The sequence below is a fragment of the Apus apus genome, chromosome 5, assembly GCF_020740795.1.
Source record: "Apus apus isolate bApuApu2 chromosome 5, bApuApu2.pri.cur, whole genome shotgun sequence".
NCBI lineage: Eukaryota > Metazoa > Chordata > Aves > Apodiformes > Apodidae > Apus > Apus apus.
In genome coordinates, this window is record NC_067286.1 from 9,978,444 (window position 1) to 10,006,038 (window position 27,595).

A 27,595-nucleotide genomic window follows, 5' to 3' on the forward strand; every position below is an offset into this window, starting at 1 on the left:
CGTCAAAGGCAGCATGGGAGGGTCTTGCCAAGCCAGGGTTTGGGGCTGTGGCCTTCATCTCACTGCAAGAAAGGCAGACTTTAGCTCTTTAGACCCACCTCTTCTGAAGTTTTTAGACAATTAACACTTACATATGTTTAGATTGTTTGGAAAATTGGTTTGAGGCCCAAATTTACAAAGATGTTACAAAGAAGCATCTAGCCTCTATTCTATTTCCTTGGGACCTTTGGGAATTTGGGCCTGGTCTTTTTAAATAACGTTTTCATTGTGCTTGATCAAACCTTCAGTTACTCCTCAAGGCTAAGAAAATGAGAATTCCAGGAGTTACCTAAGCGTCACCTGTACCTTGTCAATATTAAGCTGATTTGAGGCACTAGGTGCACTGGCAACCTAACCATAAAGACAGAGGTGGAAAAGAGGAGTATGTTGTTCAAACATTTCTGTGCAGTACAAGATTGCTTCATATGCCATACCTCCTGCGATGTGATGGGTGATAGGTTGCCCAGGGAAGCTGTGGAAAGCCCCATCCCTGGAAGTGTTCAAGGTCAAGTTGGATGAGGGTCTGAGCAACCTTATCTAGTGGGAAGTGTCCCTGCCAATGCAGGAGGTTTGGAGCTAGATGATCTTTAAGGCCTCTTCCAACTCAAACCATTCTGTGATTCTATGGTTTTGTAGTTAAACTATTAATTAGCTCCAGAGAATTCATAACCTTATTTACTGCTTAAATTGTGTTGACCAAGAAGCTGCCTTTTTTTTTTTTTTTTTTTTTTTTTAAATCAAACAATTGTACCAGCAAACTCAGATTTATAGTGTACCCAAAATGAAACCTTCTGTGGCACTGAACAGAAGGATGTGTGCTGTGGATGGTGAGACTGACAGAAGGGTTTTCCTCTGGGGACACAGGGTGCCTTCCCATCCCTGCTTCTCTCTACTGCATTTCTGCTGCCATTCAGAGCTGAGAGAAGCTGCCTTAGGCTGCCAAAACCACTGGATTTTATATTGGTGATTACTGTAATAATGCACTTGCAGGAAAATTTCAGGACTTAGGTAGTCTCTGCAGAAATACTTTACCTCTCAGCCAGGCTTCAAAAATAAATTGAGACTCACAGGTCGGTCCTCTCATGACACAACGACGTTGCTCCAGAGCAGCAAGCTGACTGCAGCAAGAACTGTCCATGAAGTTCTTGGGGTGCAGCAGGGAGATGAAAATTAATTTGGAAAGCGGGGAAGACGCATACGGACACGAAATGATGATGCCTGAAATTGTGCAGAAAGAAGTTTGAAAGGAAACAATCAGGGAGAGTGAGGTGCTGACCACCCAGATGGAGGATGTGGCCCCTCTAGCGGGTCTTCAGAACTGGAAACATCTTTTGAAAACCTTTGGCGAACACTGGAAAGCAAAACACGTAATGGAGATGTCAAGCAGCTCCCGCCATCCCCTCCGCATTAAACCTGTTCAAACCGACAGAAGAAAGGGGTTCCGAGCAGGAAACTCACACACTGCTCTTCTCCCTCAGCATCGCTGCCCCCACCTGCCTCAGCCCCTCTCCCTCCCTCTGTCCTTCCCGCTCTCCGCGGGGCGAGGCTTTGTCTGGGGGCCCTGTCCCGCCGGGCCTCCCTCAAGCCAGGGCTGCGGGCTCCCGCGGGGGGCTGCGGGGGCCGGGCCGGCGCTGCGGCGCAGGCGGGGGGCTGCGGGGGCCGGGCCAGGCCGGTGTGGGCCGGCGGGGGGGGCTGCGGGGACGGGCCGGCGCTGCGGAGCCGCCCGCTCCCGCCCCACCTCCGCGCCGGCAGCCCGCACCGCGGAGGGGCAGCGGCCGGAGCGGCGGGATGCGGCGGGGAGCGGGAGCGGGAGCGCGGCGGCGATGGCTGGTGCTGGCGGCCCTGCTGGGGGTCCTGCGCGGCGCCGCGGCGGGGGGCGGCGGGGGCCGGCGGGCGGCCAGCCTGGGCGAGATGCTGCGGGAGGTGGAGGCGCTCATGGAGGACACGCAGTACAAGCTGCGCAACGCGGTGCAGGAGGTGAGGGGGCGGTGGGAGAAGCGGGGGGACCCCGCGGGGCGGGGAGCTCTTCCTCCCTCACCCCGCCGGGCCGGGCCGGGCGGCACCTGCGGGCAGAGCCGTGTGGCGCCAGCCTCCCGCCCGCCTTCCTCCATTCCTGTCAGCGGCCGCCGCTGCCTCCCCTGAGCGGGGCCGGCGCGATGCCTGCGAGCGAGAAACCCCGCTCGCCCCCCTCGGTGAGGAAGCGCTGCCTGAGGCAGCCACCTCGGCGACCGTCCCTGCCGCGCGGCGCTTCCCGCCCGGCGCTGCCGCCCTCAGGCGGGGAGGCGAGAGGTGCGGGGGGCACCGGCGCGGCCGCTGCCACGGAAGGGCATCCCCTCTGCTTCTGGCGCCTGCTGCTTCTCCCTGGCGGGCTCTCCCGCCCCGCTCCCCGCCTCACCCAGGCCACCTCGGCTCCCGGGGCTCGCCGTGTGCGGTGCTGGGGGTGGCACTGGAAAGCCGCCCTCTGCCCGCATCGCAGGCAGCGAGGCCAAAATGCGGGAAATTAGCCCACCTGAATCCTAACGTGAGAAAGCGACAGTAGGTGGCAAGGGGAGAAGTGAAGAGTAGTTAATTTATTGTCTGTGTACAGCCGGTACTAAGGCACAAGAGGTTATCCCAAACCAGGATTCCAAGGTGTAAGACAGTCCTGAAAACCTGTGTGGAGAAGCGGCTTACGTTTCATGGGATTCCGTGTCTTGATTTCAAATTCCTTGCCCAGGATCACACAGGGCCTTTTTCCAAAGCCAGGAACTGAGACTAGACCCCGAGCCATTGTCTCGTACCGCGCTCAAAAGACCTGGTTCCTACATTCCCCTGCTTTTAAACTTCTTTTCTCCTTCATGTTAAGAACCTTTCTTCCAAGTTCTCTTTTCCTCTCATTAAAAAATACATAGTCTGAAAAAACCCACAACTTTCACAGACAACCCACTAGAAGAGCAGACCTTCGTTTACTGTACTTAAATAATTTCTAGGCTTTTACTGGACAGTTGCTGAAACCTACCTCTATTCTCCACTTAATTTAGACTGTGAACCCGTTGAGACAAACCACTTTCAAAAAGTGTTATTTACAATGCTGAAAATAGGCTTAGTTATATAAACAAGGACGTAGCCGAAATTTCTGCCTGTTTTATTCTTCCCGTAGTTAGTTCAGGGTTTAGGAATGGTCTGCATACAGCACAAAATGTGGATTGTCTGAACTGCATCTTAGCAGATAAATGCTTTACAGTTAAAAAAAGGTTTGCAGCTGTTGCTTAAAATAAACAGACACACCAGAAAGAGAAGTTTTGTCTTGGAAAAAATTCTATTGTTCAGGCTGGCTGAACTTGTGGCCTCCGAGCTCTCTTACAGCAGTTGCAAGTAACAAAGGGGCACAACTTACTGAGCTCATGTTGTTTACAAGACTCCCGCCCTTTTGCTGAGCTTACTCTGCTTTCTGATTCAGAGAGCACTCCTTTTCTGAGAGGAGTTTTCATCTGGCAAAGACCATGGGAGCTGATACAGAGAATGAAATTCTGGAGGTGTGAACCCTGATCTCCTTCTGTTGACTTCAAGGGGCTTTGGCTATGGCTCTTTGTCCTGCCTGAATAGCTTCTAATCTCCGTCAGATGGAGAAGTCTGTCTGTAGTGGTTTTCTGGGTCAAACAGAAAGTCAGGCTCTTGACTGGCATCAGCCCGTACAGGTACCAGATTGTCACTACTCATTGCACAATTTTTCCTCACAGGGACAGACTTTGGCTTAAATAGCCCCAGTGCTCAAGGGTTTAGCTCTCCAGTGTTGCTCTAGTCCACTAAAAGAATTGCTGGCCCACTGTCTGGATCATCTGAGTAAGTGTTCCCCTACAGGAGGATCTGTTTGAGCAGCATCATGTAATTAAATGGGGTGTTACTGAGGGCTGCACAAGAAGTATTTTGCTTTTTCACTTTTGTGTAATTGTTGCTCATTTTCAGTTGATTTTCTTAAATTTGGCAGATGGAAGCTGAAGAGGAAGGGGCAAAAAAACTGTCAGAAGTAAGTTTCGAAAACTTACCTCTTAACTACCATAATGAGTCCAACACGGAAACCAGAATTGGTAATAAAACTGTTCAGACTCATCAAGAAATTGATAAGGTATGAAAAAGTAAGCTGCAAGCTTTTACACTTTATTATTTTTTTAAGTAAAAATAATTTTGCTAGTATTTAAGAGCAATAAGATAATTTGGAGCATAAACTTTCCTGATGATAATTACTTTGGGTTTTTTTTGTGTCTCATTTGCTTGCCTAATCACTGTGTAGGAGCACATGTTTTAAAAAGTTAATGTGAAATAATAATTTATTTTGAAAAAAGTGCCTGCTAAAAATAGAACACAGGTACAGCTATTACATGGGTCATAAAGTAATTACCATCTCCTGCTCAGTTAGCTTCATTACAGCAATATTTTAAATAGATAAGGAGGTAGGCTTGTCATCCACTTCTTCCCCCAGATTAGGATTTTATACGAGTGACATCAAAATGCAAAAAAAAAGGAGAAGGTGGTTCAGGACTGAGAGTAACAAAAGATTAATTAAAAATGTAGTTTGATATTTTACTCTTCTTTTGCTGTATCAGGTTACAGATAACAAAACTGGATCAACAGTTTTTTCTGAGACAGTTATTACTTCTATAGAAGATGGAGAAAATAAAAGAAATCATGTAAGTGAACACCTTTTTTTCCTTCTGAAAATTGAAAAAATACTTGGGGTTCATCATCCAAAAGGTGATACTGTTGACCTAGCAAAATTTCGGAATGCTTTGAAACACACAAAGCCATTAGGGGTAAGCAGTCAAAAATGGTGGGGTTTTGTTTTGTGTGCTTTTTGTTTGTTTGCTTGTTTGTTTTTTTTAGTTAATTTAACTTAGGAATATCATATTGTGAATTAGAAGTGGAGTTTCAATGTTGTGGTTAACTGAAGTGCTTCTTCTGAATATTCAGTTTGTCTGTCAAATGTCAGTATTGTACTCCAATAGCAAGGATAGTTACACTGCCCTTTCCAGTGAGTGTGAATAAACCCTTGGTAAAACAGTGATTAATGTATGGCCTCACTGGGCTTTTGGGTTGCATTAAAAATGACTTTATGGACTATTAACACTAGAAAATAGACACCAAATTGTCTATTGTTAGGAGTCGGTGAAACAATAAATGGCTCTGTTTGCTTCTTAGCCTAACCTAGTGATGGACAACTGGCTGTGAAATGTCACTTTGTGGAGGGAAAGAGAGGCAGGACAATAAATCCCCCTCCCTTCTGGAAATGCAGTTGTTTAAGGAAGAAGTTTAAAAGCTTAAGATTATTCTTTACCTGAGTCTTGCAAACACAAGTGCATTGCTAAACCTAAGTGGTCCCATGAGAAATTCAGCAGACACCACTGCTTAGAAGAGCTGTTAGGTTTTCTTTGGTTGTAGTCTTACCAAAATTGACCTTTTTTATGCTCTTACAAAGACAGGACTTGCCAGCATTCCTCTGATAGCTGGCTTCATCTGACTAATAGTTTGTGGTTTAATTTAGTTTAACATGTCCTGGCTTTTTTTAGAGTAGCTTTCTTCCAGTTCTTTCACAGAAGCTGTTTAGCTGTTTTTTAAGTCATTAAAGAAACAAAAAAATATGGTGATTGTTCCTATTTTTGCTAGGGATAAAACATGCATTTAGTGCATCTTTTCTGCTGTCATCCTTTGACTAAGTTTTCCCTGTTTCAGCTCATACTTTCATACTGCTATTAAAGTTGAGAATGACAAGTAGCAAAATAAAGTTGCTTGTGTGTGACATACTTTTTTTTTTTTTTTACTATTTGGCAAAGCTTAGTGATTGTAAGTCAAGGTACAAAACAAATTGCAACTACAGCTTGGTTTTATACAAAGTGCTAACATTTTCTACAATGCTTTTTAATAATGAGATAATGGTAATGATGGCAATTAAAATTTTGTTTTCAAGCAAATATGGTCATGATCTTCAAGACCAGTGTACAAAGGCAAACCTTTCAACCTCCTTAGTAGAGTGACACAACACTGGTTTTGGTTCAGAATGTATTTGGATGGCTTGTGGTGTCTAAACATTCCTCACAGCTATAAAAACTATTTCCAAGTTAGTCTTCTCCAACAATCATACAAAGTTCCTTATAAGCTTCTTATATCACGTGACATTATCCACATTTTCCTTATGGGAAGGTTGCCTCACTTACCAAGCCAGTGCTGCATCCAGAACCAATACTGTTACTAGTCTCTCAGCTGAAGAGTTTGAAGGCTGAATACAAATTCTTGTCAAGCTTTATGGTGCCAGTCTTTATTCAGTTATGAATTAAGCACAATCAGAACAGATCACATGAACTCCTTATAATTTAAATCCTGGGGCACTTTCTACGTCCTTACTGCAGCAGCTGGTGAAACAAAACTACATTTGTTAATGTTTATTTCCCCTCTCACACCCATGTTGAACTTTCAGCATGCCCATGGTACAAACACCTTATTTAGAGGTTGCCAAGTTAGAGGAAAAGCTAAATGGGAAAAGCAACCAACAGATGTACTTAGTTGTTATTTAAGGAGAGCGGGCAAAGATGCATATATTTATTTGACTAAGATCCACCTAACAGAAGTAAATCTGAAAATACTCGAAAAGTTTAAACATAAAAAGGAATATTAATTACCTAGGGTACTGCAAGAGTGAAGAATGAGACTGAGAACTGGAAAATTTGGGTTACAGTAAGAAAAACATGCTGCCATGGGGAGAGCTATCAAGTGGGAGAATAATTTGGTTGAAATTAAAAAGCAGTACTGCTTAGATCTGTAAATTTAAGATAAAAGTATTGGGAAAATGAGTTGCACTGGCCCCATAGGCCAGTTGCTCCTGGCTTCCCAGACCACTGGGTGGTGGAAGAGTAATTCTGCTTCTTATTTTAAAAGTTAGCAACAAAGTACAAGATGCATAAGTATTGTATTCTCCAGAGAAAACTTTTGAAATCTGTTGAGAGTATCTCAGTGAACCTCATATTCAGCTTATATACAGGTAGTGTATGCTATTCTGTAATGCACATTCTTAATACCCATCAGTGATTCATCCTGCTGCGTAGTATTATGTAACAAAGGGTTTGTATAATTGTAGCTGTCATTTGAAAAGGGTGATACTGACGTTTTGTTCTGGGGATGGAGAATTTGGTAGCAGAAGCTGTAGGGAGCCAGCCTGTGAGAACAGGTCCTCTGTTCTGGTGCTACTCCTGTAGCCTTCAGATCGGTGTCTCTTTAGAACAGCACTTCTGTTTTTATTGTCAATCTGCTAAGTAAAAGAAATTGGCACGTTGTAGCACCCAAGCTCAATTTCTGTGCTTGTAGGGAAACTGAGTGCTGAGAGCTAAACCTGTTTTATAGGTTCAGTTTACAGGATTAGCTTATAAAAGTTAAGGATTCCCACAGCTCCTACTCCGTAGGTACAAAATTGGGTGGTAAATATAAGAATTCATCAAACACCTCAGCAAGCCACCTACTCTGAAATTTGAACTCTATATAATTTATTACTGCAGTAATTAGTAACAACTGGGACCCTGCAACCCTCAGTTCACGTTTATTCTCTGAGCTAAGTTAAAAGCCACTGAAATAACTGAAAGCTTTTCCAGAGACATTTCTGGCTTTTTTGTTGTTGCCAAAGCCTCACAGGTAGGCAAAGATGTGTCCTGCAACAAGTCTGTGTTGCAGTAATAAATCCACATACTGGCTGGAATGAAGTTCAGCACTGGAGAAGCAGCTGCATGGAAAACAGGTTGTGTCTGCTTTTTAAATCACAATGTCTGTGTCATCCCACTATCGTCCTGCAAACAGATACAAATAGGCACATATATAGTGCATATAAATAAGTTTATACACATAAATGTAGTGCAGATACACTATTGCAGAAACATAAGGCATAATCTTTCCCCACACACACACACACACTTTTCGCTCTCAGACAGTATTTCTTCTTGGCTTTGCATCACCAAAGTATTCTCTTTATACTGTGGTCTTTGTTACTGTATGACTCACTTGACACTATTTTGATGGCCAGAAGACTATCAGTGTTTTAAGTCTCCAGAAGAGGAATTGAGCTGCTTGCCATTTCTGGCAATGCAATACAGTTCTTCAGAGGTGCTGAATTATTTGGAGGCGCCATTTACATTCCCAGACTAGCATTCACTTTCTCAGATGTCAGTGAGGACTGACAGTCACCAGCATAGATGTCAGGCTTTGATCCAACAGTCTTGGACCTTTAAAGAGGCCAAATAAAGGCAAGTAGTAGCTGGATGTGCATGTTTTTATGTCTGCAGGGTTTTACATCCACTTGCTCCTGGTTTTAAGGCTCAAGTAGTCTATAACTTACTTCTCTGGAAAATATTAGTTAGCTTGCAAAGTAATAGAGTAATTCCAGTAGTAAGTTCAAGTATAGAACACAGATAAAGTAACAACATTCTGTATTAGCGTAAGAAAATAAAATGTTTTCTGACTTGTTCACTAATTCTGTTTCAATTGTGATACATCAGCCTAACCACTGAAAAGCAAGCATGACAAATAAAAGGGAGCAAAACTGGTACTGTTAAGATTTGCTGCACAAAGATTGGTTGCATTTCTTCTCAGTTGCATTCAGAGTAGTATTGTGTATACACTCTTCTAATTCAAAGCAAGTGTACCTAGGATTTTTATTTCTTGTCTGTATTAATTTGATATTTTTTTCCCCAGACTTTAATAGAAGTACGTCTGGTTGCTTTCAGTTCTTTTTCTTGGAAGAGATTTTAAAAGATTCTTGTATTTAGGAGGGGTGTACCAGGGAACTGGAAGTGCATCATAAAATTCTCATTTGGCTTTGGCACTATAGAAAACATTCCTCTCTTTTGCTCGTCCTTGATGGTCGAGGCTCTTCAGGGTGACTGTGCCCTCTCATTAGTCACACAGCACAGGTCAAAGTTTCTTTGTGGGTCAGTAAGGAGAGGTGCCTCCAGTGTGATTCTACACAAGGTGCTTGCCCTTTCTTTGCAAAGGGGAGTGTGTGCCTGTATGCACATGTATACTTGGCACCCACTGTCTGCAAATACAGCAGCTTAGTTGGTTAGTAAGTAGTTTCAAGCACAAAGAGGATGTGCCCAAAGATGAGAAACACTTGGCAATTATTATTTTTGCATTGCTCTTCTTAATCTAGAATACTTTTAAGTTATGAATCTTGTTGTAGAGCAGGGGACATACCCTTCTTTTATTAAAGTGTGATGCATTTTGTGCATAGTCCTGAATATTCATATCCAACTCCATAAGCAGCAAATGCTTCTTAATGATGCAAAAGCTATTAAGAGATGTAATTTAGCTCGTGGCCTTATTGTCAGTGACAGTGTATCTCTCCAACCAATTTTTTTACTGGTTATCTGATGTTTGCTACACTGTAACCAAAAAGTGAATGGAAAGATCTGACATAAGGAGTTTGAAAAACATGTGTTGCTTCTGATCCTGCATGAAGCAACTTCTCTGCGGAAGAAAGTGGGAAATCTCTGTAATTGCCAGCTGAGGTGTGTGCAATGGTGTCCACAGCCTTTATTAAGTGTCAGCTCAGTGTTTACATCTTTATTTACTGAACTTAGTCCATTCTGTCCATTCAGAGTTGGCTTGTTTTCCCAGAGAGAATGCTGTGTAGAAAGTTACGGATCCACCCAGAGGATCAGGAATGGACAGTGTGTACAAAAATAAGATGGTTTTGTAATACTATAGTGCTGCAATGGCCATGATGTGGAGAAAATTGAGACTGCAGTTTCCATGGACTCAGATATCATTCTTGGTGACCCTGCACAAACCAGCAGGTGTAAACAGCTGTTAGACCTTATCAGAGTGAAGTGAAGCAAGGTGCCTTTTGCTGAGAGGTGAGGCAAACCAGGCAGGTGTTCTGGCTGAAAACACAACAACCAAAGGTCAGAGAACACAGATCATTATCACTTTTTTTTTTTTTTGGTCTTGAACAGTGGCTTGGATTTACATGCAAATAACTGATGCAACAGCAAAGATGATACTCCTAATCAAAGGTATAAAATCCTACTCTAATTTGTATCAGTGGGAGTCTGAACTAATTCAGATAACTGTAGTAAATTTACTTTGCTGGTAATGAAGATGAAAGAATGATTAGGATTTCTTTAATATTTCCTGTTGGCCTAGCTTAGTGTCAGTTTTGGGATTTTTTTCTTGTCTCAAGTGAGGAAAACAAAAACGTGTAGTACTAATTGATATTCTGAAAGGAACCTTCTTCATTAGCAATTCAGGTCTATGCCTGTGTTTAGAACTGTTTTAAAATTTGCCAGATCCTCATGTGCTAAAATGTGGTATTTTTATTCCAATTAAACCTCAAAGAAATATAATATTTTAATGCAAAATCGAGTTGGCTAAGGAACTGCCTCATCATTTTTATCTATCTGGACTGTTATCCTTGAGTAGCTAAATACTGAAGGTAAAATATTTTATTGGAAAATAATTTCTCCTCACCAAAAGTAAGCTGTTACTGTAACATAGTGCCTAGATCATAGTATGGACTGTCTTTAGACAGCAGTGAAAGTTCATCAACAGTATTTCCTTCCTCTGGTCAGACCCATGTAGCAAAATTAATCACATGAGAGGAAAAGCTTTAAGGCAGAAGAGAAATTTTTTCCACTGGTTTTGATTATATGGTTTAATCCACTGGCTCCAGCAGATGCTTATGTTATCTAATTAAGCAGTAAGCTTTAGCTAGTAGAGTAACAACAGCAAAGGCTGTAGGAAATACAGGCTGCTGTTTACAGCGGTACTGGATGTAAAGTGTAAACGTTTTATTTACATCTGTTACAATCTTAGAATGAGTGCTATACAAAGGAAACTGATGAATGGACTTAATGTGCAGTTGGTTTACAATTGTGCAGTCATATGTAAGGTGACAGCATGGTACCAGTTTGCCCTGGCTGGGAGCTTGGCCCAGTAACAGATAGTTCATATACAGTGAGCCTAAGTCTTCTCTAACCTTTTTTCTGGACTCTAGGGGGGTAGATTAATCAAAATCAGTAGAACAGCACTGTTTTTACACCAGTGAGTAAGAGGAGGCAGAATGAATGTGTTCTGTGATTGCTTGGCTTCTGTGCAGTGGTTTATGGTCAGGAAGAGTTGTGAAATGCTAGTCCAGCATGATAGCGTTTGTACTACCAGTTACAAGGTAAGCAGTGGAAACTGAAGGAAAATGGTGAACTGAAGCCTGTTTCTGTTTAGTTCTGTTTCATCTAAGACTGGCAAACATGAGGAAAAAAATGCTGTAGAATGGTGGCTTCAAATGTATTCTCTTGAGAAAAGCATTTCTATGTCAGCTCACTTTGTCCTTCCTTCCATCTGATTCAAAAACAGCATTTTGGCATCCTTTGTGGGGTGGGTGTGTGCCTGGCCTTTTTGAGGGACTTGATAGTTAGCATTGAGGAATACCACACCAGTAAATGCACTAGCTGTCAAATTGTGGTTGTTCACCACAGCAGCTTGTGGAGAGACCCCTCCTGGCAGCTCTTCTACTTGTCCTGATTCTTACCTTAATAACAAGTCCCCTTAATTAGTTAAAAAATATACAGGGTGGGAGTTTTGGATTTGTTTACTTATTATTCTGTCTGGAAATGACTCAGAGCCTGTTCTGTGAATTTATATCACATGAGGAATCCCTCAAGCTTGCTCCTTTAGAAAGTCCACTCATCCCAGGGGGAGGAAGAAGCATTTGATGGCATGTACAGAGCTTAACATCATGGTGTCAGGCAAAGGAGAATCTTAGTGGGCTTTCTGATCAAAGGTATTTCATAGCCAGTTTTTGGTCCCCTAGTAGGTGTTTGTCTTGAACTTCATGCATTGCAAAAATCTGCAATACATTCACATTCCTTTTTGGAAGGACATAAAGAGTATGCTGAAGACCCTTTTTAATTGGAATTTTTTTAGGATAGTGAATGAATATTCATGAGTAATCATAGTCTCATGTTGTTGATACCCTCTAGACACATTATTTCAGACATAGAATTAAATAATAATAATTAAAAAAGCATCTGTTGTAATCCCAGCAAATGCCCCAAAGAGGAGGTCTGGAAGAAGCCTCAAAAAGTCAGCATCTACAACCCAGAGGCCTTCTTCGTCCTTAGGCAGAAATTCATATAATCTGTTCTCAAAATCCTCAAATGCTGGAAATGATTTATTTCAGTGTTTTTCTGTGCTCAGGCTATTGCTGTAATTTAAACCACTTCTTTCATCTACAGCTCATGGAAAATAAATTATTCCCTTTCTTCTGCAGTAACAGCAGTCCCCCACACTCTCAACTCTGCTATAGGCAAAATCCATTGTAGATGAATTCTTACCCATGTACTTTGCTTCTAGTAGTGTTATCTCTGGCTGGCCCCTTAAACAGTAAATAAGTCTGTTAAAACTGTAAGATACCAAAAAAGTGTATTATATTAGAACAAAGCACATATAATTCAGAGTTTGAAGTTAAGTTCTGTGAAGGATTTGGCACAGGTTGGTGTCTTACTCTCAGAGTGCTACACTTAATTTAGTATTCTTGTTTTGAACTGGGTTTTTTTTGCACAGCTGTTTCACATCCTTGCTGTGTACAGCTATTCTGGGTTGTTTTGCTTTTACAAATTTTCAAAGTTTACATAGCTTGATAGTGAATCATGGAAACTTTGTTATCTGTGAATTACAGAGAGAAGAGATGCCTGGATTACAATTCAGCTCCTGGGCACATGATTGTTTGAAAGCTGCATCTTTATATGATTACTGATTACTAAGAAAGAATGGCAATTTAGAGTTTTGTAGCATATTTTTACAGTGTTTCCATAACTGTTACTGTTTCTCAAGGCATTTAGATTAAATCCAAGCTAAGCACCTGGCAAGGCTACAGCTGCTGCAAATGGTCCTGAGTAGGAAACACAGTGCAAAGGACTTATTTCAATCTATTTTGCAATGGTATCAGAGGAAGCACACTGCAAATTTGGCAGAAAAACCCCACAAATTATAATCTGACAGCTAAATAACTTTATCTGGAAACGAAAAAATCTCCAACTAAGAAAGGAGCGAAGGTCTGTGTATATGTGCATATACATACATATATATATCTATAGGGCTACGTATTGCAGTGACTGTCTGCAATAGCAGAAGTCTTGCCTTACCCCACACATTTGCCCTAGAGCAGGCAGGACATGTTATAACATGAAGTTTTTCTTCTTTTCTCTTGTTTCTCAGGTGTACAGTAGGCAGAGCAGGATGGTAGAAATTCTGACCAAAAAATCTTCCTTTAGGCCTTCTGGAAACTTGTCATGCTATACACTCAGTCCACTTTTTTTCAAATGCACAGAAACTCTATAGTCTTCTCTATCCATAATTAGACAGAAAAGGAATACTCTGAAGTTAGACAACCTGAGACCCAAAACCAATAGCCACATGCTTCATATTTAGTTGCCCCATGTTAAGAAAAGCTTTTTTTCGGTTGGATGGCCAGGTCCAAAGAGTTGTGTTCAATGGGGTTCAATCCAGGTGGCAGCTGGTCACGAGTGGTGTTCTCCAGGGCTCGGTGCTGGGCCTACTCCTGAGTAACATCTTTATTGATTATTTGGATGAGTGGATAGAGTGCACCCTCAGTAAGTTTGCAGATGACACTAAGTTGGGCGGGAGTGTTGATCTGCTTGAGGGCAGGGAGGCTCCAGAGGGATCTGAACAGGCTTGATCAGTGGGCCAAGGACAATTGTATGAGATTCAATAAGGCTAAATGTCAGGTCCTGCACTTCAGCCACAACAATCCCCAGCAGTTACAGGCTTGGGGAGGAGTGGCTGGAGAGCTGTCCAGCAGAGTGGGACCTGGGGGTGTTGATTGACAACCAGCTGAACATGAGCCAGCAGTGTGCCCAAGTGGCCAAGAAGGCCAATACCGTCCTGGCCTGGATCAGGAATAGTGTGACCAGCAGGACCAGGGAGGTGATCTTGCCCCTCTACTCCACCTTGGTGAGGCCACACCTTGAACACTGTGTGCAGTTTTGGTCACTGCAGCATAGGAAGGACATAGAGGTGCCGGAGAGGGTGCAGAGAAGGGCAACTAGGGTGATCAGGGGTCTGGAGAACTGGCCTTATGAGAAGAGGCTGAGGGAGCTGGGGCTGTTCAGCCTGGAGAGGAGGAGACTGAGGGGAGACCTCATTGGTTTCTACAACTACCTGAAAGGAGGTTGTGGTGAGGTGGGTGTTGGCCTCTTCTCCTTAGTGACCAGCAACAGGACAAGAGGAAGTCGGGTCAGGTTGCAGCAGGGAAGGTTCAGATTGGATATTAGGAAAACATTTTTCAAAGAGTGGTGAGGCATTGGAACAGGCTGCCCAGGGAGGCGGTGGAGGCACTATCACTGGAGGTGTTCAAAAAACAGGTAGACAGAATCACAGAATGTTAGGGGTTGGAAGGGACCTTGAAAGATCATCTAGTCCAACCCCCTGCCAGAGCAGGGTCACCTAGAGTCCTGAAGGAATTGCCTGGTGTAGTTGCCAAGCCATTCTCCATGATATTTTAAAAGACATGGCAGTCAGGTAAAGTCCCTGGTGACTGGAAGAAAGGAAACATTATGCCCATTTTTAACAAGGATAGAAAGGGGGATCCTGGGAGCTACTGACCTGACAGTCTCATCTCAGTGCCTGAGAAGATCCTCCTAGAAGACATGCCAAGGCATATAGAGGACAGGGAGGTAATTCAGGACAGCCAGGACAGGCATGGGTTTATTAGGTGCAAATCCTGCCTTATGAACCTAGTGGCTTTCTACAATGGAGTGACTGCATCAGTGGTCAAGGGAAGACCTATGAATGTCATCTATGTGGACTTCTGCAAGACCTTTGACATGGTGTCCCACAACATCTTTCTCTCTAAGTTGAAGAGATATGGGTGTTCAGTGGACTGTTCAGTGGATAGGGAATTAGCTGGATGGTTGCATCCAGAGGGTAGTGGTCAATGGATCGATGTCGAGATGGAAAATGGTGACAAGTGGTGTCCCTTGGGGTCTGTACCTGGGGTACTGCATCCAGTTATGGAGCCCCCAACGCAAGAAGAATATGGACCAGTTGGAGTGCTTCCAGAGGAGGGCAATGAAAATGATCAGAAGGCTGGAGCACCTCTCATATGAAGACAGGCTGAGAGAGTTGGGGTTGTTCAGCCTGAGGAAGAAGAGAAGGCTCTGGGGAGACCTTGTAGTGACCTTCCAATACCTGAAAGGAGCCTATAAGAAGGCTGGGGAAGACCTGTTCACTAGGGCATGTAACAGTAGGTCAAGGGTTAATGGTTTCAAGCTAGGGAAGGGTAGATTTAGGTTGGACATTAAGAAAAAGTTCTTTAATATGAGGGTGGTGGATCACTGGAGGAGGTTGCCTAGAGAAGTGGTGGGGGGCCCATCCCTGGAGACATTTGAGGTCAGGCTTGATGGGTCTCTGAGCAGTCTGTTCTAGTGTGAGATGTCCCTGCTTACTGTAGGGTGGTTGGACCAGATGACCTTTAAAGGTCCCTTCCAACCCAAGACACTCTATGGTTCTATGAGTCTCTTGTATTGTCTTATGTATTAGTTTTGAGCTCAAAAGTCACATTCCTGTTGAACAGCCACATGAATAGCTGACTTTCCCAAACAGCACTGGGATGTGACTAATATAATACTTTGCAACTCATGTCTGCTCTCTTTAGTAAATATATTTTTAACAATAGTCCTTATTTTTATGAGTGCCATGTACTTGGCAGGACAGGAGTAAGCGGTTTGCTCTGCTGGAAAGTATTATAGAGCTTTTGAGCTCTGTGAATTCATATCTCATTAAAGACAAATGCATTATGTGCCCTGTCTAGACAACTAAGAGATTAGGAACTGGAGCAATGCAATTCAAACGATGGTTGTAGTTTCCATAAAACAATATTCCATTCTACATAATTCTGACATTTTTCTAATACATGTAGTACATGTAGTATATAAGTCAGTTTTAATGCTATTTTTTTCCTTACTACTAAGCAGTTTTTGCCATCTCCTGCAGTAATGGAGACCAGCCCCATGTGAAATGACTTGTAGAAATTAAAACAAAACATAGAAGGGGAGATGTAAACACAGAAGTGAACATGAACTCTTAAAAGTGCTAATTGCTAAGAAATGTCAGTTTCAACATGAACAAGTGGTTTTGCTAGAGCACTTAAACTATGGCTGATATCATTTTCTCACAGATAAAGTTGGGTGAGCTGTGGAAGTGTTTGGGAAGGATCTGTAGCTGCCACTTATGGGGGTTAATGTTGAGTTTTACTTGAGTTACAGCTTTTTGAAAAGGAAGTTTCTTTGTATCAGGAGCTTGTAAGAAACGTGTAAATGGACTTTTGGTTCAGAGAGGCTTTTGAATCATAGTTGCCCCATTAGACTGTGAGAGGTGCCTCCACCCATTCCCAAGGTTGTTCTAATAATTTTCTAATTGTTGCACCAGCTGCTTTTGTAGCATTGCTTCCTGTGTTGTTTACTCCCTGGCTGAACTTCCTCACCTCTCTGAAATCAGTGAATTTTGCCTCCATACTTTATGGTTTGAGAACTTTAAATCCATAGAGGGTTAGGAATGAACACTTTGGAATGGCTGTTTAGGCTTACAGCTCTACAGACATTGCCAGGGGAAAAAAACAACAACAAAAAAAAACCCCCACAAAAAAACCCCTGCCTCTCCTTCAGTTTTAAGAGAGTTTTAAAAGGTTTGCAGCCACGAACTGCAACTGGATGAGAACAAGCCAGCAAACTGGGCTGTACAGCTTACAAAAGGAGGGGAAAAGTGATTCTCCCATTTGAATCCCACTTACTGTTCTCATGTCAGAGCAGTGACCTTGGCAGGCAAGTGCTGCTGAGTTTCTCCACTACAGCTGCCCCTTACCTATTGGGGCATTTTCTGTTCAGTATACTGCATCGTAACCCCCCTCCCCCCCCCCTTAGTGTTCACTGTCTGTCTTTGATAAGTGTATTAATCACCATTGAATATAAAGTAATGAACAGCACCTTCCTCTGCTTTCTTGGGTTCCAAGCTAAAGTGTAAAGAGCCCAGAAGGAAAGGAAAGATCGTTCAGTCATTTGATTCCATGAAAAGTATTGGCTGAAGATGTGAATAGTGAAGCAGGAGTATTGTTTAAATTTATCACTGAGAAGGACTTTTTGAGAATGTGGGAGGTAGGCTGAGTGTGAGTGGGGAGAGGAAACAAACAAATCAAATATCAATTTTCAATTTAAATTAAATGATTCCATTTTGAAAATCAGTATCAGAATAGACTGGAGCATATTTTCTGGTCTACACTTAAGGTGTTAATTAGAAAATGAGAAGAAAAAGATCAAAGCAAAGTGAGCATGATTTCAGTACATACTATATAAACAGCAAAAGAAAGTATTAAAAGTATTGCCATAGTGAGGTACAGAAACCAGATGAACACTGCAAATGGAAGTGGGTTTCTATGTGAAAACAGGTTTACTCTGCTTTCATAACTTGAACTGAGAAGTTCTTTGCTTCTGCCTCTTTATCCTTAGTATGTTCTATGGGCAGAAGATAATGTGGTCTACACCACAGCTGGCAACACTCCACCAGTCAAGTACCATCTGCCAAAGTAGCCCATGGTGCCTTCTAGGTCAAAGGCATCAGAGGGCTGGAGCACCTATGAAGACAGGCTGAGACAGTTGGCGTTGTTCAGCCTCATGAAGAGAAGACTTAAGGGAGACCTTATAGTGGCCTTCACATACCTGAAGGGGCTACAGGAAAGCTGGGGAGGGACTTTTTACAAGGGCACGTAGTGATAGGATGAGGGGGAACAGTTTTACACTGGAAGACAGGAGATTTAGACTGGATATTAGAAAGGAATACTTCACCGTGAGCTGGTGAGACACTGGAACAGGTTGCCCAGGGAAGTTGTGGGTGCCCCATCCCTGGCAGTGTTGAATGCCAGGTTGGATGGGGCTTTGAGCTGCCGGTCCAGTGGAACTTGTCCCTGCCCATGGCAAGGGAGTTGGGACAAGGTGGTCTTTAAGGTCCCTTCCAGCCCAAACCAGTCTATGACTCTGTAATTCTATTGGGTCAAATGTTAACATTGTCACAGCACATCCTTTTTTCCTTCTGTGCCTTTCCACATACATGTGAACATTCAGCCAGAAGGAGAGTACTCTTGTCAAAACCTGTTACACCAATTCTGACCTGTATACTCCTGTGCCTGTGCCCTCTCACACTCAGGCATCTGTTTCCATTTTCTGGTAGCTGTGGTACTACCATACTTCACTTTCACTGCATCAGCTCCTGTTTTATTCTCAAGTGTGGAGACTTAACTGTTCTTCGGGAGAGCAAACGATAGCTTGGCATAATCTGCCAAAAGCAAGAAGATTGAAATTTCTTTCAGCAGCTGTTGTTTTAGCAGTCTTACAATGCAGGGTACCTTTTCCACGTGTTCCAGTGTTTTGTTGAGGTGGTTTTTTTTCCTCTTGGTTTTGGAACAGATCCTAACCCCCAAATTGCTTTCAGGTGTTGCAGGATATTCACTATTCACCGCAGAGTACAGTAGTATAGTAAGAGCCCATAGGATGCTGAGTATGTTCTTACAGGTACATGGCATACTACTCTCCTTCCTGGCCTCTGTTGTTTATGGGTCCTAGTATACTCATTAATAAATAGTCAGCCCTGCTTTCACACTACTTTATTCTTTAGCACTTTTCAAACAGCATATTCCCTTGCTGCTATGTTAAATTAACTGGTGTAACATCGTAATGGATTTCAGAGAGAAGTACACCGTTATAAATGCAGCTAATTCTGTCTTTAAGCTGTCTGTTCAGCTTGTATGCTCTGCTGCATGTCAGAAGCCAGCAATCCCTCTCCTCATTTTGCACACTGTTTCTCCTGCAAAGACAAAATATTCTGAGAAATAACTTAGCTTGCAGAATTCCAGAAGAAAACTGATTGTTCAGAATCCGTTGCAGCTGATGAATGTATTTAGGTTTCCTCCTTGTCCAGCAACTGTTTCAAAGTATCTTGCTTAGAAAAAGTCTGTAGCCTGAGAAAGGAAAAAATAAAAATAAAATTAAAAAAAAAAATAAAAAAGCTAAACAGTTACACATATGCATGTGTAAGCATTACTGAGTTCTGTGTTGACTATGGATTATAAGACCAAAGAAGTTGGAGTGTGGCACAAAATTTCACAGAGAGCATATGGAAGCAAGCTTTTTTCATGCCAGGAAAGAAAACCATGAAGGCATTTTTTCCCTAACTGAAAACCCTCATAAAAGTGGAAGTCTGAGCTGGTGGGACAAGAAACAGCAAGGGAGAGAAAAAAGCTTTTTTGCAGGAGACTCATTAGCACAATAGAAAGCAGGGCCTGGAAAGTTGAAGCTTTGGTGTTAGGTGGTTTTAGAGCTTGAGAGAGTCATTCAATGAGCTTAAAAACGATTATGGCAAGATTTCTCCTCTGTGGAAAGGGACAACTGGAAAAACTGACTACACCAAGACCTGGCTGTTTGCCTGGAAGTGGATGGAACAGGAATGAAACAGTATAGTTTGCTCTGAGTATGGCTTACGCGAAGGGATTCATAAAAGAAGCTGACAAAACTTCAGACAGAAAACTGACCAGAAGGAGCATGGCTGCTGAAGAGGGGAAGTGGCTAAGTGCTAACTTGGAACCACAAAACCTCAAACATACTATATAACATTTGGATTTTGACCCACCTGATTATGTAGCAACACAAAAGCAAACAAGCAGAACACACACTGTACTGGAATAATGAAGTTGCAAAATCATTACAATTTATAGCAGCCTAGACCCGGTAATGACTACTGAAGTCTCAACATAGCTGAAATGACCTTCTTATAAATTACCTTTCTTATAAACCTATAACCTGAATATCATGTCATTGTCTTGAAAAGAACCAGGCTCCAGGCTGTGTTTGGCTTCTGTTCTATGTCCTGGGTAAGCAAACTGTTTGAAAACATCTCAATGACCAAAATGGGTAACTTAGGCAGGGCATTGTTGTTCATGCAGTGCAGCCTCGTCTCACACAGGGCAAGAAGCTTCCATAAGGTTTAATCTGTAGAAGAGCTGAAGACACTATAGCTGTTTTGCAATTAAATATTTTCCTCTTTCAGTGATAATAGTTATTTAAGAGATTCACCCAAACTTCTTGCTGAGATAATTATCAGCCCACTTGAAACACAAACCCCAACTGGGATGGGGTGGAAGAAGTTAGCAGTTTGGGGAGAAATTATCCAAAAAAGTAGAAATAGAAAATTAAAAGCTTAGTAGAAACTTTCAATAAAGGTTGCACAGATGATAGTTGATCTGCTACAGCAGGTGAGATTAACATCTGCCAAAGAGCAGTCAAGCTCAAAGAATTCAGGGATTTATGTGTATAGCAAAAAGGTAGCATCAGCCTTATGATGGTGCAAACTGAGAATAGTGCTATGAGTTATTCTTCTGTTGGCTAGATGGTTGGCTAGGCACCCCTGTAGCTCCCCCACTACCAAAACCTTGCCTCGCAAACACTTGCAAAACAAGATAATTCGTTTTCCTGTTGAGATTGCTGGTATTAATATTCATACAAGAAGTGAAACCACCTAACACTTTGAGGCCACAATATTTAGGTATGCCAGGGAGGTAGCATTGTTCTATTTCAGAACTGTGTTTCGATGAAGAACCAAAGCAAGCTTTTTTCCTTGGTTCCTATATAAGAAATACGATCAATCAAGACCTTCTGATGTTTCAAGAACAGCTATGTATTTCTGTCACACAGTAGCAAATTACACTTTTATCCTTTTCTTCAGGAGTGTATCATTGATGAAGACTGTGAAACAGGGAAATATTGCCAGTTCTCCACCTTTGAATACAAGTGTCAGCTCTGTAAACCCCAGCATACAGTAAGTTCTGAATGAGATGTGATTTTATGTCTTTAGAAACTCAATATATGTTGCTGTTGCTAATGTCAACAAGTCAAAATTTATAGAAAACGAGATGCAAAACTTTCTGCATGAGATTAAAAGATGGATGCTTAAAGTGTTTTGGGTTGTTTTTTGTTTTTTTTTCTGCCTGTTAACACAACTAAGTTATAAGGATTCTGTTCTGCTGTGGTTTAAAACCTGCACTCTGGTCCTCCTGACTCAAGACTGACTTGTTAGGTGGCCTGAAGGCAGCATAAACTCATTGATGGTTGGCATTGGAGTGGGCAAAGAGGAAATACTGTGCCAGCACCTGTGGCTCAGCTGGCAGCTGGTCCTTCTCAGCTCTCTGTTCTCACAGAGAATTACTCTTCCCTTTGGTGTCCACTTGGACAATCCCATAGAGCAACTGTTATTGTAAGTAATCCTGTTACCTGACTGTCCCTTTTCATGTAAGTTCTGCTGAATTTCTAAAACAAATTCCTTCCTCAAAGCATTCGCAGACAGTTCAGGCTACAGGCAAGCAAGCCTTGCTATTAAGTCATGTAATCAATAGGATTATTATAATCTAAAAGCACCAGGCTGTTCCTGAATTTATTTAAATACTTTCTTATCCTGGTAACTTCAGTGGACTGAATGCTTGCTTAAACACAAGCCCTGCGTATATGCTCAAATGTCATTAAGAAAACTGTCTTTGCATTTTAGAAAATGTTAAACTGACAATTTTGTCATGTTAACATGGAATAATTAAAAATCAAGGTTGGGATGACCTAACGTCCCTCCCCTCCTTTTCTTTACAGTGGTTAGTAGAACATTTGTAGGATAAAGAAAGTAAAAATTGGGTCCTAGCTACACTCCTGTTATAACACAAGCTCAGGCTGAAGATGATGGCATCAATTCCCTGACATGTCAATTACAAGACACTTATTTTTAATTAGCAGGTCTTAACTAACGCTAGCACAGTCCTACTTTCTGCCCTGTGTTAAGCACTTCCTGTGGGATCCACTGCCCAGACAGGGCTTTACACAGACAGAAAAAAGTTGTTAAAATGCTGACCTACTAGGAATCTTCAAGATGTTAATCAAACTACTGTAAAAAGAAAGTGACACACTGCTTCTGTTAGAATCAGAGAGGTTCATTTATTAGGTGTGTTGAGTTGAAACACTAGGATAATTGTCACACAAAGTTGTCTTTAGACAGCTTAGAGATTGCATTTCTGATTTTCAAAGAGAAATTTTTTTTAAAGATTTTTTTTTTTCAAAGATTCTTGGATACAAACGGGGTCTGGTTCTTATTACAACTACAAATTGGATTTCAGTAAGATTTTTTTGCTTTGCTCTTTGAAAGCAATCCTTCTGAACAAATAGTACCTTCCTGACTGCATTTAACAATGGAAAAAAACAGTAAATCAGTAATGTCTTCCATTAATAATGTTTCATTTATTAATTTTTGTTTTCCTGAAATTTATGTTACACTGTAGGATGTCTGGCTGCTGATCAATTTTCATGCAAATGCTAAAATAAGAATTCAGGCTTTATAAGATTGAAAGAATAATAGAGTGCTGTTGCTCTGCTGCAGAGGTTCCCATTTGGCAAAGAGTTCTATGTATGCTGGAAGTTGAGAACCTAAGCAGTAAGACCTGCATATATTTAAAGCACATATATGCAGTTGACTTCAGGACCATGGGCTAATTCTCTGTCACTCTAGCACTAATTGCACGTATTAACAGCCAGCTGAACGGTTTGGTCACCTGCTTTTTCCATTGGCCAGCGTTGCTCCCGGGATGTTGAATGCTGTGGGGACCAGCTTTGCGTTTGGGGTGAGTGCAGGAAATCCACTTCAAAGGGAGAGAACGGCACCATTTGTGAGAACCAACATGACTGCAACCCTGGAACATGCTGTGCTTTTCAGAAAGGTACAGAGGTTTTGCTATTTATTCATTTTATAATACAGAAGAGTTAATATTTAGCTCTTTTGTCGAGGTGAAGTGGTTAAATCTCTACAGAATCAATACATTGTCCTCCCCTGGAACACACTGTGTTAACTTAATTATAAAACTGTAATAGAACTAGAAGAGAGAAAGCGTCTGATAGAGGTGCATAGTGGTGAAAGAAAAGCCTATTGCATGCTAGTGATGAAAACAGCATGAGAATCACAAAAATCTCCTGTGTCTGACTGAGGGTCTCAGACATTTAAAAGTAGCACAGCTCTGTGTCAAATTTGCACACAACAGAGCAAAAATTAGAGAATTAAAAACATACAGAAGAAATAAATGAGATTACTGAAAGTGGCTTTTCCTTTGAAATCAGCAAGACCATCAGAATCAGACCACAGGCATATTTCATACTCTGAGTTTTGTAATGAGCCTTCCAGGGCACCACAACATGCAGTCCTGACTGGACAGCCAAGATACATAGAGGAATTATGTTCCAAATTATGTTGTCAGTCCACATGAGACTGTGAAACTTGATTTACAGGAGGGAGGAGAGGAGGAGAAGATACCAGGCCCAAAATCAGTTCTAAATCTACTGGGTCAGGGCCCAGCTTCTTCTATAGTTTTGTACCCACTGGCTCCTTGCTGCATTTAGCATAACTCACCTTAATTTTGTAGTGACAGGATACAGTTATAACCAGCTTTCTACCCCAGCCTTCTAAATAATTTCTTACACAGGCTGAAATTCAGTCCTGTGCAGAAACAAGGGTGCCAAGCCCCAAATGCCAGACAGCATTACCTATTGTAGAATTACTGTAACCAATTAAATGGCTGAGTAGTAGTTCCTACAACCTCATTATTTAGTCTCTGAACAATTCCTCTGTATTTGTAACGTCTGCAAAGAAACAGAAGATACAGGAAAAATGTTCTGTAATAGAGCTATTTATCTATTCAGATTTCAAACCATTAATGCTAGGCATTGCAAAGGATTCACTGTTAGTTTTCTTGGTTTTAGAAGAGTCTTTTGAACCTCCAAGGGATGGAGTTGTGCAGCGCTACTGTGTTGTATTGACAGTGGTGAAGAAGCAGAGTAAATCTTGCTCATCACACATCAAATGCCTTACCCCCACCTAGTGGGAAGAACGTTAAGTTACGGTTCCCTAACATGTAAGGGGTCTTAAAAGGAGGCAAAGTCTGTCTTTTCATGTCTTGCATATAGACTTAAATCTCAGTCATCTCAGTTTAGCAGGTGATGACTTCTCATGAAGTTCATGTCCCCTGTTGTGCAGAACTCCTGTTTCCTGTGTGCACACCATTACCTGAAGAAGGTGAACCCTGCCATGACCCTTCAAACAGGCTTCTCAACCTGATCACCTGGGAACTGGAACCTGATGGAGTGCTGGAGCGATGCCCATGTGCAAGTGGCTTGATCTGCCAGCCTCAGAGGTAAAGATCAAAACTGGGCAAGCAAGCTGCTTGGAATATTTGAGGCCTTTGTTTTTGCAGTAAATAGATACAGAACTTACAGTGCCTTCCACACTATAAAATGTTCTGACAGCCTTTCTCATCAGTAGCATTTCTCAGATTTATTGCTTTGTCCCACATAGATGTGCCTAATTAATTCCAGCAACACCTTAATCCAGTGTGAATTAAGTTTGTGTATCAGGCTGGCACTGCTTTTATCAATCAGAAAGTACTAACAGCTGTTCAGATGTACCATTCCAATTTCTCTACATATAGTTCTTGTCCACCAGCTTTCTGTGTTAGACTTGGCTGCTCTTAGATGTTTTGCTTGCTTTCAGATATGACAAGGACATTTTAATGCATGCAGTAGGTATGAACAGGTCACTTCTATCACAAGAAAAAAAAAAGCTACCTTCACTTGCACTTTCCTTCAGTTTCAAACTGACCTGAGAAGCCAGTTTCCCTACAGCTGACTTAAGATCTGCTATTCAGACTTGAAACACTTCATACTGTGAAGACTTCGTCAGTATCAAGTTTCACATAATAAGAAGCAGATTGACTCTGTATTTTGGCTAGAAGCTAAAACTTTTAATACATGCCTTTAATGATTCTTTAGAACAACAGTCATTTGCATTATCAGCAATGTCAATGGGAGAAAGATCATTTTAGTTTTGCATCAAAAGCATTTTTAGAAAACCTTCATGTTATCTATGAAATAAGCTCTCCAAGTTTGTTCCTACACTACCATTTTCATTATATTAACTTTCAAAAAGACAGCACAGCTCTGACAGATGTAGATTAATCTTTCTCTTTTCTGCATCCAGCTGTTTCTGCATTTTTTTTCATGCGTGAAAAGTAATTGAGTAGTGTTTTGCTTCATCAATGAGATCTATGAAAGCAAGCAGAGTTGATCCCATCCTTTAAGCACCAGAATTTTAGTGTATGTACAAGAACCATTAGCCTCAGGGAAGCTAAGTCAGCAAATGTCACATCTTGTAAAAAGGAAAACATTTCAAATGATATAGAAACACAAATTAATTACAATGTGAATGTAAGTGAGCTAGAGCAACAAGAATATCTATCTGTTTAGGATCATGACAAATGCAGTAATACTGTGCATACTACCTGCCCATGGCTCACATAGAGAGTTAAGCTGCTTCTGTGAATTTTCATGGTGAATTTGAAGATTCAGACACCACTTTTTATTAAAACAGCCCATCTCCCCTTGGAAAGGCCCTTGCCTAAACATTACTTGTGAGTGATAAATACTGAAACTAAGATTACATCCTAGAGAACATGGGGATAGTTTGCCCACGAATGGAAGTCTTAGAACTCTTAGAAAGCAAAACATTCAAGAAAGCAAAACATCCAAGAATTCAAAACATACACAAAGCGAAGTTCAGAAACATCTTTAGTTCATTTATCCCTTGTTTCCAGTGAAAGGGGCTGCAGCTTCAAACAGTTGTTGAGGGGTGTCTGGCACAAGCAGTGGTCATCTTACACTGTCACCGAGACCTGCAGCCCTGGCCTGCCCCATGCAGTGCAGGGAGAGCAGGTGCACCATGGTCAAGTTTTATGCCCCTACCTCCTGTCAATAAATATAAACCATTCTTGACCCTGCTCAAGTTCCTACAGTAAATGTGGGATGTTTGTTTGCAGGCAAACTGAAGCCACTTTTCAAAGCAAAGGCAGCAGCAAATACAGCCATCACATTATCATCTTTAGAATCAAATATATAATGCTATTTTCTCACCTCTACAGCTTCCTGGAATTCCTTTTAAGTTAAGAGTATAATGTTTCTTAACTCAGCGTTATCACATAAACAGAAAGGACAAGTCACCACAACTGCTTGTAGGTAGAAGGGCCAGACCTTGCTGAGGTCCACTGCCATCTTGTGTCCCAGTATCAAACATTTTCTGCTATTGGGACCTTTGTTCTAACTCCGTGTGTGGAAACATCATCTTTAACTCTCCAGCTGTCAAGCATGTAAAAATCAGATGTTTATGAAGTCAGCTCTGGTAGATGTGACAGTAAAACATACTTAACAAGCTTTCATGTGGGGAGAGAACAAGGAGTTTTTATTAAGGAACTAGCAAAAGAACATGACAAGATGTACTATATGACCAGATGTCTCTCTTTCCGACAGCCACAGCACTACATCTGTGTGTCAACTGTCTGCCAATGAAACCAAGAATAAAGAGAAAGAAGATCCCTTAATCATGGATGAGATGCCATTTCTCAGCTTGATACCCAGAGATATTCTTTCTGATTACGAAGAAAGCAGCGTCATTCAGGAAGTGCGTAAAGAATTAGAAAGCCTGGAGGACCAAGCAGGTTTGAAGCCTGAGCCTGACTCAGCTCATGACCCGGTTTTGGGAGATGAAATTTAAAATCCAAACACCAGACAGTTTAGTTTTGTTATTTCTAGGAATTTTTGTCTTAGTGTCTCGCTTACGTAAACCCTAAACACATACTGCTGCATAGAAGTGCAATAAATAAGGTCTTGAATAAGCATCCATTTCTGTACACCAAACCTGCATGTTCCAATTCCTGTTGAATTAATTCAGTCCTTGGATCAACCTTCTGTCAAAGGTAAATGAGAAATATGTTACTTCTGGATTAGTAGTTGCCCCTTGTACGTTAGAAAAACTTATCAGTATTTGTACTCATTAAAAAATACATATAAGCATAAATAATCTTATTAATAACTACAGAAGTGACTTTTGAGTACATATTTAGAATTGTTTCTTTTTCATTGGGTAAGAACCATCTACTTTGGACTGGTTTAGTCACTGATTTTAAGCAATTTTTTATTTTTTTCTTTTGCAAATAAAATTAGAGAACCTGCAACACATGGATTCTGGGTATCATGTCCCCCCAAGCACACACACATTATGGAAGGACGAAAGAGATCAAGGATGGTTACCCTGTTAGATAAATATACCCAGAGCTTCTTTTCAGAGGTGTGCCATGGATGCCATCTGTCCTGCAGCAGCCTTCAGCATAACTTCAGAACTGGTGTTCCATGGCTAGAGTATCCCTCAAGTTTTAATACTTCCATGTACAAGAGCTGTTGGCCTCCCCCACTACATAAGGGCCATACTAGCAGAAAAACAAACAAACGAACCCAAGCCTACAGCAATTTTCAAATAACTAGCAAATAGTTTAGACATACTTCTACAGATATAACACATTGGTTTCCATATAGGAACTTTCAACTTCACTGTTCATGGCTGTGTCTCTAAAGGGCAA

The 27,595-nt window shown here is 41.6% G+C and overlaps 1 protein-coding gene across 1 annotated transcript; it reads left to right on the forward strand.

Annotated features, from left to right (window-relative positions):
• Nucleotides 1-1,812: 1,812 nt before the first annotated feature.
• Nucleotides 1,813-27,063, forward strand: DKK3 (dickkopf WNT signaling pathway inhibitor 3). The gene is made up of 7 exons (XM_051622595.1): nt 1,813-2,016; nt 4,007-4,144; nt 4,623-4,706; nt 20,836-20,928; nt 22,717-22,861; nt 24,169-24,325; nt 26,490-27,063. Exons 1-7 carry the CDS (start codon nt 1,828-1,830, stop codon nt 26,731-26,733), a joined length of 1,050 nt encoding a protein of 349 aa, XP_051478555.1. The 5' UTR covers nt 1,813-1,827; the 3' UTR covers nt 26,734-27,063.
• Nucleotides 27,064-27,595: the final 532 nt, after the last annotated feature.